Here is a 12,178-nt window from a genome sequence, read left to right as displayed (position 1 = left end):
GAAAAATGTTGTGTTAACATAAGTTAAAATTAAGAAAAAGAGAATAAGTGAAAGTGGGAGATGGGGGCTTGGTACTAAGAATGAAAGGGAAAATGAAAGTGAGAGAGGATTGAAATTAGGGTTTTAAAAAATAAAAAGTAAAATTAGTAAAAGTAAAAAAAAAAAATTGGAGAGGTGTAGGGAGAAGATGGGGTGGTGGAGGGAGCATCACTCTCCTTTCATTTGTTCTAGAATTATTTTTTTTTCTTGTATTTCCGTATTTTTCTTCTATACTTTCATTAGTATGAAAATTTTCACTTTGTCTTTCATAGATTTTTAAGTTAAAATTATATTTAAAATTGAATAAATTGAAAAAAAAAATAGATTACACAGATTCAAAGTTACTTTTTGGCTTTAAATAAAAACTTTTTTAATTATTCAAATCGGAAGTTGAAAATAACTTACAGATTATATAATATAAAAATTAAAAATAACCTTTTCAAAACTTTCTTCAAACAACAAAAAAATACTTCCCCATTCTGTAATTTTGAAACCAAAAAAGACTTCTAGAGTATACAATCTAGAATATCATTTGACTTTGTATTTATGGGAGTGTGGAAACAAAGTACCGAGATGCAGAAGAAAATAAAACTTTTAGATTGAGTATTTTACATTTTAAAAAGCCCATTACAAAAATAGATAATAAGAGGTGCATCAACATTAACGAAGTGAAGAAAGCAAATTCGCTACGAAGCCCATTAACCGACTGTCCAAACCTTAAACTATATGGACCCTAAAAAAACACGAGAAAAACAATGTATGATAAAAACAAACAAGGTGATTATGAATCGTGACCGATAAAACAAATTATTTACATATGTTTTAAGTTCTCTAGATTTGGGATAATTTACAAAAAATATTATTTTCTTTTTCTTAATTTTATAAAACCTTTCATCAATTTTAGATACTATCAAAAGAATTAATTTACGAATTACACCATTTATATGATTATACAACCCTTTGATTTCTTTTCAAATGATTCGAATATTTTTCACATTACAGGGTCTAAAAAACTAATTTTAATTTGAAAAGACAAAAAAAACTTAACTTTCAATTTGAAATACCGCAAATATATTAAAATTAATAAAAAGTAATCGTTCCGTAACTCTATTTTATTATTTTATTGCTACAAGTTCATTTTGGACCTTAAAGGAAGCAAAAGACGTGTATCAGTTTTATTTTTGAAACTGGACATTGCCTTTAATAATCTCCCCACATTAAGACATTATAATAGCTATAATGTACCTGCACCCCATTGGCTATCTAAGTAAGATATACATATCAATCAAATAGGTCTTTTGTGGAGGACACTAATCTTAATAATAATTTTGTATCGTCTTAAATTTATGAAAGTGAGTAGAATTGACCTTTGAATATTAATTTTGATTTGACATGGTGATTTTTTAACATAATATTCGTCACAAAAACAGTAGTATATTACGTGTATGAAGAGGTGTTTTAGTTTTGAATTAAATATATTATAATTTTTTTAATTTTATATGAAATTATAGTTTATTTTTCTTAGATTTTAATATATTTTAGTCTTTAAATTTTAAAAATAAGTAGATATAGTTATTTTAATTATGTTATTTTTTTATACGTTAAAAGTGTTTTAGACTACTCTTTGAATTGTTAATATTATTTAATACATTTTTATTTAAATTTTAGTTAGAAAAATTGTTTAATAAATTTAAATAAATTAAAGATAAAAATATATTAAAATTTAAAATTGATAACGAATTTTAATTTTACATATAAGTTTTGAAAGTAAATATATTTAATCCTTTAATTTTGAATGAGTTTTACTCAAAATAGTTTGGTTCTTAAATGGGTAATCTTAATATATGAATTTAGATGACAAATTTGATAGGTTTTATTTTAATTGAAAAATATAATGCCAGAAAACCAAAGTGAATGACATTTGCATTAGTGAATGACATTGAATCGTAGAGGCGGAATGAAGATACTAGACAAACAAAACCAAAGTGGGTCTTAGGTTGACACATTATTGAGAAGAAATGTCACATGTTTCACTCACCTCACTCTGCACTTCACGCATTCCCATTTAACAGTACCACTCACTCAGTGTGATAACCCTCCCACGTGCCTATGCTTTATTCTTTTTTATAATATACTTTGACAACATTTTTTTTAAAATATTTTAATACTTTTTTATATGTCATTTTGTGATTGATCCATATTAGTGTTTATGAATATTTATTATTAATTGTGAAGTAATTTTAGACCAATCACAAGATAACATGTAAATGATGTTAAAATATTATCAAAAAAATGTTGTCAAAGTATCATTATTTTTTTTTAAGATAACAATACTTTAAAAATATTTTAACACCATTTATATAATCAAGGTTAATATTTATAATTGTTATTATTGATTATGAAATAATTTTAAATCATAAAATAACACATAAATAACGCTTTAATATCACTTTCTTTTGTAAGTATCACTTTTTTTTTTATCACTCATTGTTTTCTTGACCTTTTAAAAAGTAGCAACCATTTCATTCTTACTAATATTATTGTTTAGGATGTGAAATCAAATTCAACTGTTCACGTTGTGTTGTTCGATGTTGATATTTAGATATTTTTTACAAAGTGTTTCTTTTGGTGTTTAAACGAGTTGAAAGATATTTTTAGAAAAAACTTCGATACCAAAATTAATTAACATTTGACACATAACAATTATTATAACAATTAATGCACATAATTTATCTATTTATCTTAATTTTTTTTTTGTTTTATGATGAATTTTTATTAAAATTGATCACGTTTAATTATGAGTAATCATATTCTACTTAATTTTTAAGGTTAATTTATTATGTGATTTTTCATTTGGATCAGTCCAATTTATTATTAACTGATTTATTTATTGGCTGCTTAAATTCATTGTCTTGTTCATCAAATTAATGATTGGTTATTCATGGTTAGTTTAGATGTTGATGACTTGCACTTTAAGTTGTGAAACATTTATTTAAATTTATATATAATTAATAATCTATTTGACAGTTCAATTAGACTCATAAATTTGTATTCAGACTGATAAATAAGGACTCCCTAGTTGATCATAAACTGATCAATAGGTATAATTATAAATATATGAGTATATATTTTTTGTATAAGTTTTTTTATACTTAGATTTCGTCAGGAATGGTCAATGTATAATAATAAATTATATTTTTTATTGTTTAAACTATTTAATTATTGTTATTTCCCCGAGAGTCTTTGAATAGTGAGGTGCGTGGTCATCGCAATCAAACTCGGAGGAAAGTGTATTAATTTATTACTATAAATAAGATATCATCATCACCTCCTTAAAGATCTCCACGTTAAGCATTTATTTATTTATTTATATTTACAATAATAAAAATTAACACCAATTCATTTCTAACTTCTTCCTCAACATGTTCCTCATTCAATGCATGATAAGCTTAGCTTTATTCAGGGAAATCTATTTTTAATTCACAATAAAAACATTTTTATCCGTAACTAGCTTCATCCCCATGCACGAATAATTAATAATTTTTAAACATACATATGAATAAATTGAGTTCCAGAAAAGTATCAAAGTTAAATTTAATATGTAAGTATGCAACAATAAGTTTTGAAGAAGATTCTTCAAAAGAAAAAGAAGAAAATAATATTGTTTTTACTTCAATAAGATCATGGGAATAATCATATCATACTTCACATTTATTTATCTGTTGCTTAATACAGCTATATTATTCCATCGTTAAAAAATACAGCAATATTCTCCCGTTACGAGAAGAATGTTTCATGAACATTCAAGTGAAACAACTCTTAATTTTGAAATATATAATGCGAATACAAACAAATAAAAATAAAATGAAAACAGTGATAATCACACTGTACCATGCATACAAATAATAATTCGTGTTAAAATTTACTTGTCAATTAATATAACATTTAAACGTTTCCATTTGACGAGTCATTTTATTATAAATAATTAAGAATACACCAATGAAAAGCTGGCTTACAGTTATTTTTTAATGCTATTATTTCATAAAATGTGACTTTAATTCTTATAAAATTTTAATCATGGTTTCATTTAGATTTTTATAAAGTTAAATAATTTTGGTTAAATCTCAAAGTATAACCGTCAAAAGCCATTATCATATTAATCCGAATCAGGTTATTCAAAATACTGGAGAATAGAAAGACAAGACAAAGAAACAACATTAAGAACTAAGAAACATGACTTAATTTAATAACTAAATCAATCAGGATTTACGTTTTCGATTTTGATGCAAGTTAAAGAAAGTTTAGAAAAGAAACACGTAACAATGGTGGGAACTAGGAAGTGTCAATGTTAGGGAGCAAGTCAGAAAAACTAGTAAGGCACTGCTGACTCATTGACAGAAAGACTTCGCAGGTTTCTCGTGAGCCTCACATTGGAATCTGCCCCTTACTTGCCGATTAAAGTCACTGTGTTCAACTTCATCGCTTTCTTCTCCCTCTGTCAACCCTCTCCATTGCCACATTTCTCTCTAAGTTCTATTTTCTGCTCTCCCAGGCCCCACCTTCGTTTTCCTTCAACCAACTCTCAATTAGAAAAGTGGGTTCTCTAAAAAATCTGATTTTTTTGGGGCCCTTTTTCACTTGAATCTCCCCAGTTTTGATTCTTCAACTTATGGTGCAAATTGTCTGAAAAGTTAGGCGCTTTATGAAAGTGATTTAGCTCCTCTCTTCCTTCCCTCTTACAAACTCTGTACTCCAATTTTCATTGAGCAGAAAAGTACTACCAATTACCAAATCCCGAAAGGTTCCTTTTTCCGTCGTTCAATGGAGTCAACTCGTGCAACCTTTGGTGGCATTCTAGCTAAAGTCAGTGAGGGAACTGGAAGAAGCAGGAGAAGTGGGTTCTGGGGTGAGAGTACAAGGGGAAGTGGGAACACAAGGTTTTTAAGTGTTCAATCATGCAAAACTTCACAAACCAGTAAGAATCTTAGAAGCTCCAAGCCTCCTGGAGTTGCACGTGCTGTTCTCACATCAGACATCAACGAAGATTCGGTGGTAAATCAACAAATGCACACACATCATATATTGAAAGGAAATTTTTATTCAGTTTGGCGTGTCTGATTGTTTAATAAGCATTCAGTTTCAATTCTTAACCGCAGTGCTTCCTTTTAGGCATATCAGAGGGTGCCCACTTTTGAGACCCCCGAAGTGAACCCAAAAAGTGTGGCTTCTATAATTTTGGGTGGAGGTGCAGGAACTCGTCTCTTTCCTCTTACTGGCAGAAGAGCCAAGCCAGCGGTATTATGTGATTTTGAGTTGGAATTTTGTTGGTAACGGTTGCTATGATTGCAAATCTTTATGCAAAGTTTCTGTTTTTGAATGAGATTCTCAGGTTCCAATTGGTGGGTGTTATAGACTCATAGATATCCCCATGAGCAATTGCATCAACAGTGGCATCAGAAAAATATTCATTTTGACGCAGTTTAACTCTTTTTCTCTCAACCGTCACCTGTCGCGGACATACAGCTTTGGAAATGGCATGAATTTTGGAGACGGTTTTGTGGAGGTGGGTTACTGTTATGTTTGAAAGGAAGTTTTGATTTCTATTTTCGAAAACTGTTTTTAGTTTTTAAAATGCAACTTGCTCAGATAGTCCGTGAATGGTAATGCCAGACATACACCGGAGTGTGTAATTGAGGGAGAGGTTGAACTAGACGAGAAAATCTGGCAGCTGTGTCTGTTTTTTGGTTCTTTAAACACTTGTTTTTTACAATAATTTTCAGAACTTACTGGATGTTGCATGATAAACTGATTGCTGGGTGGTATGAAATTGTTTGAGAAAATGGTTTTTAAAACCAGCAAGTGGTAAGACAACCAAACAACATTCGTTATTTCTTCTGGAAAGTGCATTTTGCTACAAGTTTTATCAAAAATTGATTTGTAATTATATGTGAACAGGTCTTGGCCGCTACTCAGACGCCTGGAGAGGCAGGGAAGAAATGGTTCCAGGGAACAGCTGATGCTGTTAGGCAATTTATTTGGGTTTTTGAGGTAAAAACATACGATGTTGTGTGCTTGCTAAAAATACTACTTTGATATATGTAGTAGTGAATGTGGGTCTGTACGATCTTGCAGGATGCCAAGAACAAGAATGTGGAGCATATATTGATACTTTCTGGGGATCATCTTTACCGGATGGACTATATGGACTTTGTACAGGTATAAATGGTATAAATTTTCATCTAACATTTCTAGTTTTCTGAAACTAATGTTGATTTCGATGGGGTCTATGATTGCAGAGACACGTTGACACGAATGCTGATATCACAGTTTCATGTGTTCCCATGGATGACAGGTATCTCTACGTGAAAATCTGCATGATTTGATTTCTTACAATAAAGGAACTCCACCTTATTCACAAGAGCTAAACATTCACTGAAAATGATATCTTTTTTGTTTTATCTTGAATTGAGTTTGGAGTTGATCAGCGTTAATTTTCTTGTAGCCGGGCATCAGACTATGGACTGATGAAAATTGATAAAACCGGACGAATTGTACAGTTTGCAGAAAAACCTAAGGGATCGGATCTAAAGGCAATGGTATGCTGATAGTATCTTGATTCTAAAGTCTAAAATACATACTTTTACTTGAATAATTGAGATTTTGATCTAGTTATTATCTAGCTGATAAATTTTCAATTACTGCAGCGTGTTGACACCACTCTTCTAGGGTTATCGCCACAAGAAGCAGAAAAATATCCTTATATTGCATCCATGGGTGTCTACGTGTTTAGAACTGAAACTCTGCTCCAACTATTAAGATGGAAATGTTCTTCATTCAATGACTTTGGATCTGAAATTATCCCATCTGCAGTGAGCGAGCACAATGTCCAGGTGAGAGGGAATTTCTCGTTGTTGTTCTTTTTTAAAATCTTTGAATGCCAACAAAGTAATCTCTTTTGGTCCAGCAGTAACCTGCCAATTTTTTCTTTCCCTTTGCATCTCAGGCATATTTGTTCAATGACTACTGGGAAGATATTGGAACTATAAAGTCCTTCTTTGATGCAAACCTCGCCCTAACAGAACAGGTTACTTCAAATAGCCCATAATTTTTTAATGGCTATACACTTTGGGTAACTTTTCACAATTTAGAAGCATTGATTGTTTATTCTTTTGAATGTTGCTGATAATAGAAGACTTGAATATATAGTGTTGATAAAATGTTATTTTTACTATTGAACAAGTTTTCATTAAAAAGGGAAAGTGTAGTAATCCAATAATTAGTTATTTATGGTATTACTTGCAGCCTCCTAAATTTGAGTTTTATGATCCAAAGACACCTTTCTTCACTTCCCCAAGATTCCTCCCACCCACTAAAGTAGAAAAATGCAAGGTATGTCAGTCAATTATTACTAAGTTGCTTTGTGAGATTGGACTCTGCTGAACATGATGACACTGTTGATTTAATGTTTGCATATGGGTTGGTTTCATAGATTGTGGATGCAATTATTTCTCACGGTTGCTTCTTGAGGGACTGTAGCGTTCAGCACTCTATTGTGGGAGTACGCTCACGTTTAGAATCTGGTGTGGAGCTTCAGGTAAACAATAATCTGCATTACCAAAATCTGTACTGCATTTCCACTCCAAATCGTAGGAATCAATTTTTAACATCCCTAACACAACTCCACCTCCTTGATTGACAACTTTTTATCTTCTGTTTTGGATCATCAGTGATAAATGCTTTATACCTTCTTGGATTTTGTTATCTAGGATACCATGATGATGGGTGCTGATTACTATCAGACCGAGTCAGAAATTGCATCTTTGCTGGCAGAAGGAAAGGTTCCAATTGGTGTTGGGGAAAATACAAAAATCAGGTGTGGTTGATTGAGTCTCGTGAAGAATTTCCTCTTATCTGTATTCTAACAACATTTAAACCATACTTACCAATTTACATGCCATAATGTAAAAAATTATTGGAACCATCCATTCCTGATACCCCGATTTTTTTTAAAGGAATTGCATAATCGACAAGAATGCCAAGATAGGAAAGAATGTTATCATCGCAAATGCAGATGTGAGTAGTGTTTCAACACGTTGCTTTCAGAAACTTCTGCAATAGACTTATATACTCTTATCTAGACTGATTTAAATCATTGATTTCTCAGGGTGTCCAAGAAGCTGATAGGGCCAAGGAAGGATTCTACATCAGATCTGGCATCACGATTACACTGAAAAATGCAACCATTAAAGATGGAACAGTTATATGAAGCATCCAACAGGCCTCTTTGTAATCATAGTATAGAAATAAATACATTCACTTGCGGACGTAGTCCTTGATGAAACGCATGCTTGTACATTACTAAGTTTCTTTCCATATATCTCAATAAATGATAGTCATGCCCATAACACTTGTAGGACACATCTAATACTTTAACGAAAATTACTACCCACTCCGCCTTCTACAATTATTAGGACACTCCATTCTGAGGATCAATCCTCACACAATTAAGTTACAAAGTTGCTAACTTTCTCTCTCTCTTTCTCTCTCTCTCTCTCTCTCTCTCTCTCTCTCTCTCTCTCTCTATATATATATATATATATATATATATATATATATATATATTGGTAGTTAAGACATATAACTCAGTTTCCAACGTTAGCACCGACACGCCATTGTGAGCCTCTGATTTCCTTAGCTCTATTCCATTTCTCGATGTTTCTGAGTCTGGCGTACATCTTGCGAATGTGGTTTAGTTTTTGAGACTGTTGAGCGATCAAAGTAGCCGTTGAGGGGCTTTCATCTAAGACCACCTCGTAACCATCTCGAAAGGAATCCATTCCTTGAGCTAGAAGCTGCCAGAACAAGCCACCAACAGCAGCACCACCACTACTTGCGGATGAGTATATTGCTGAATAAACCGTGTTGAATAACCGATCCCTTGGTGATGAGTTGCCACCGAAGCTTTTTGTGGAAATACCGAACTCCGCAAAGAGAACTGGCTTGTGAAGAGTGTTCTGCGCATCTTGGATGTGCTCATCCACCCACCGCTCTAAGAATGATATTTGTTCTTCATAACCTGAACTCGATAGCCTGCAAAGTAAACACGACCCATTCAGCTTTAACGACAAAATGGAAATCTTGTACACAACTGATCTGAATTTTTCATATAGCAATTTTGTTGATTGAAATCTTCTCAAAAGTGAGAAATTGAAATAAAAAGTCTAACCATTGGTCTGGGTAGGAGTGAACTGTTGCGAAATCGATGCCGGGGATTTGGTTGTTTGCGATGAAATCAGTTCCAACATTGAAGTTTGGATTGGACTGAAGCTTTGACTGGCCGTAGAAACCCTCCAAACCTGCTTCCAGCAAGTGGTTTCCATCTATGGATTTCAGGTAAGATGCCATCTCAGAAATCCAAGCCTGTCAGAATGAATAATTCTTAAAAATTAAAATTACGTAAAAGATGATAGAACATGTATTACATTTTTCCTAGTAAATTATATGTATATTTACAATTTTCCAAGCAATACATTACACATGTACACAGATTATCTATAATTGCATATTGTTTGTACATTGACAACGACTAAACTACGAAAAATACGAAGTGAAAGTACTATAGTTATCAAAAAATCAAAAAATAATTAACAATATTAACATGCAATCCATGTTCAAGAACTTCACTAGATGAAATTATGCATTTATAGAGTTTTAAAACGGAATTGAGCAATTAATAAATTGATTTGGGAAACGGAATTATGCATTTACCTGAACTGTTTTTCCTGATTGATCAGAAGGGCACCTAATCTCATTCATAAGTTCCCAAGCCATTATAGTTGGATCGTCTTTGTATGCAATTCCAGTGATGCTGTTACGTCTTGTAAGAACAGCCTATAAAACACTCACATAAAACAAACTCCAATGTTACATCTCTTTTTTTCACCAGTAGTACCAATTCTTCTGTATACAAGCCATTCATTCCACACGTTGAGTGCAATTTTAGGAATAAATAATATTAAAAATAAACTTTAATGCTTTTATTTATAAACATTTTTTAAAATTATAATCTAAGGCAATAATGAAAGACTTTTTAGGTAAAGGTGTAACTTGCGAACATGAATTCTCGGTAAGATTTTATAAATACATCAAAATATTTACAACAAAATCAATTGTGTTGGACTCTGTTGTAGAATCTTTAGGACAACAATACGTCGTTTAACTACAATAATTTGTCTTTAACTCTTTTTTCATTCTTCTTTGCTTATCTTTTTTTTTTATCAAGGAAAAAAAACATGATTGCTAAAACTTTAAAGAAAACACAACAAACCACATATTTCACAATCTTAGTTTTTTTTTCCCTGTGTAGATGACAAATTATTCTCAGAGTCATTACTTTCTATCTCGATCGCACAGCACCCATCCTATTTTGTTGAAGCTTGTTTCATCAACAAGGATAACAATAACGAAAACAAAATAAAAAGATCATTTACCTTGATATGGTTTTTGTAGAATCCCTTGGCCACAGGATTTGTGAAGAAGTCATCTTCAGAATTTATGGACTGTCCCTGACTCCTTGCCCATTCTACGTACTGTTTCTTGCCACCCATGTTCTCATAGTTATTCACCAAACTCAGAACCAGCTTGATCCCGTATTTTCTTGCTTCCGCTATTGCGAAATCCAATCCCTTTTATTCTCAATCCAAGAAAACAGAGTTAACAGAGGGAAAATATCATCATCTGTTGGAAGTTCAAAATAAGAAGTACAGATTTCACTTAAAAGCTGATTTTATAAAATTAAATTAGACTTAAATTACAACACGGCGTGAGTTAGATAGATGAAGTCTTGTAATCACTAAATTTGATTAATATTCCGTTGTAGTGAAATTGAAAAGTGAGAAACTAACCTGGAAAACTTGTTCGTCGTAGGATCCAGGAGAGTATTGTAAGGGCTTGTAGCCGCCATCACTGAAAGCCCAAGTTCTGGCTATGTTGAGTCCATGATTTGAAGCCTGTTGAAAGGCTGAAGAGACTTTGTTTCTCTGAGAAGGATCAGAGGCAATGTACATAAGCCAATAGGCATTGAAGCCATTAGCATAGAAGGGGCTTCCATTCAGTGTAAGTTGCACTCCTCTTGTTTTCACAAACCCACCACCATCATCTGCTTCTACATGGAGCACTTTACTCACATACAGAACAAAGAAAACCAAAAGCAACCCACGAAGCACCGCCATTCTCTCAACTTCACTCACTCTCGCTTTTCCCTGCCTTCACGATGTGGGCTTTTAAATGCCTAGATTATGTCCTTCTTTGTGGGGTAAGTTAGGAAACTTATTAAAAATAAAAATAATTAGCGTGATTTGTTACTCTTAAAAAGTGTGGAACACTGGATGGCGATTGAAATATTGAAATGCCATAAAAGCACACTGAGATGGTGGTAACGTGGTGGTTGAACTCGAACAAGATGAGACTCAAGAGAGTGGGCCTAGTGAAGAGTGGAAGTCGAAGGAGAAGCACCACAAACCTCACGTGTCACGGTCACTGTGGGTCCGTAATCACGGCCGTTGAAAAAAGACAAAACGTGTGGTTAAAATTACTTGCCCCGTGACTTGTGAAAACGTTATTTTTTTTATTTAGTTATTAAATAACTCATAGTTAAATCAATTGGGTAATACATTTTTAATTTTACAACAAAGGTTATGTTAATTATAATTTAATACCAACTTGTTATTAAATTTTCTATATAATTCTGTAGTTTAATACTAGTAGTAGTTATTTTGGTGATGTTGGGCTTCCAAAAAAGTAGAAAAATGATAGGCGCAATTTACGGCGTAAACTTGGTTGTCTTCTCCTTGCATTAGCTTTCGTTTTCGCACCGAAAGAAAAAAAAACCCGTTTTATGACATTGTCATGTTCAGTAGACCTTAAATTTAATGATGCTAAATTACTTTTTCTTGTTTTAAAACAAATTCGTACGGAAATTGATATCTTTAATAAAAAGTTTTAATTGCAAACATGTCAATTTTGAAGAAAAAAACTTATTTAACCTAATTTGATTTTATAAGCCATTGACTGCGATAAATTCATTCCCAAAATATTTATTAGTGGCAGAATATCAGGCCATAATTTCCTCCTTGATGGA

General features: G+C 32.2%; 2 protein-coding genes across 2 annotated transcripts; one reads left to right on the top strand and one right to left on the bottom strand.

Moving 5' to 3' along the window:
- Positions 1 to 4,380: 4,380 nt before the first annotated feature.
- LOC108343024 (glucose-1-phosphate adenylyltransferase large subunit 1) lies at positions 4,381 to 8,444 on the top strand. Its single transcript, XM_017581040.2, has 14 exons — positions 4,381 to 5,091; positions 5,209 to 5,334; positions 5,429 to 5,602; positions 5,995 to 6,087; positions 6,172 to 6,255; positions 6,336 to 6,391; positions 6,542 to 6,635; positions 6,744 to 6,929; positions 7,043 to 7,123; positions 7,342 to 7,428; positions 7,529 to 7,633; positions 7,806 to 7,912; positions 8,052 to 8,112; positions 8,204 to 8,444. Exons 1-14 carry the CDS (start codon positions 4,861 to 4,863, stop codon positions 8,303 to 8,305), a joined length of 1,587 nt encoding a protein of 528 aa, XP_017436529.1. The 5' UTR covers positions 4,381 to 4,860; the 3' UTR covers positions 8,306 to 8,444.
- Positions 8,372 to 11,487, bottom strand: LOC108343025 (mannan endo-1,4-beta-mannosidase 7-like). Its single transcript, XM_017581042.2, has 5 exons — positions 10,944 to 11,487; positions 10,530 to 10,724; positions 9,808 to 9,930; positions 9,266 to 9,459; positions 8,372 to 9,129 (listed from the first exon to the last, which is right to left on the bottom strand). The coding sequence occupies exons 1-5, from the start codon at positions 11,268 to 11,270 to the stop codon at positions 8,682 to 8,684; spliced, it is 1,287 nt and encodes a 428-aa protein (XP_017436531.1). The 5' UTR covers positions 11,271 to 11,487; the 3' UTR covers positions 8,372 to 8,681.
- Positions 11,488 to 12,178: the final 691 nt, after the last annotated feature.

Source organism: Vigna angularis, chromosome 4 (assembly GCF_016808095.1).
Source record: "Vigna angularis cultivar LongXiaoDou No.4 chromosome 4, ASM1680809v1, whole genome shotgun sequence".
Taxonomy (NCBI): domain Eukaryota; kingdom Viridiplantae; phylum Streptophyta; class Magnoliopsida; order Fabales; family Fabaceae; genus Vigna; species Vigna angularis.
This window is presented reverse-complemented; position numbering and strand designations above follow the sequence as displayed.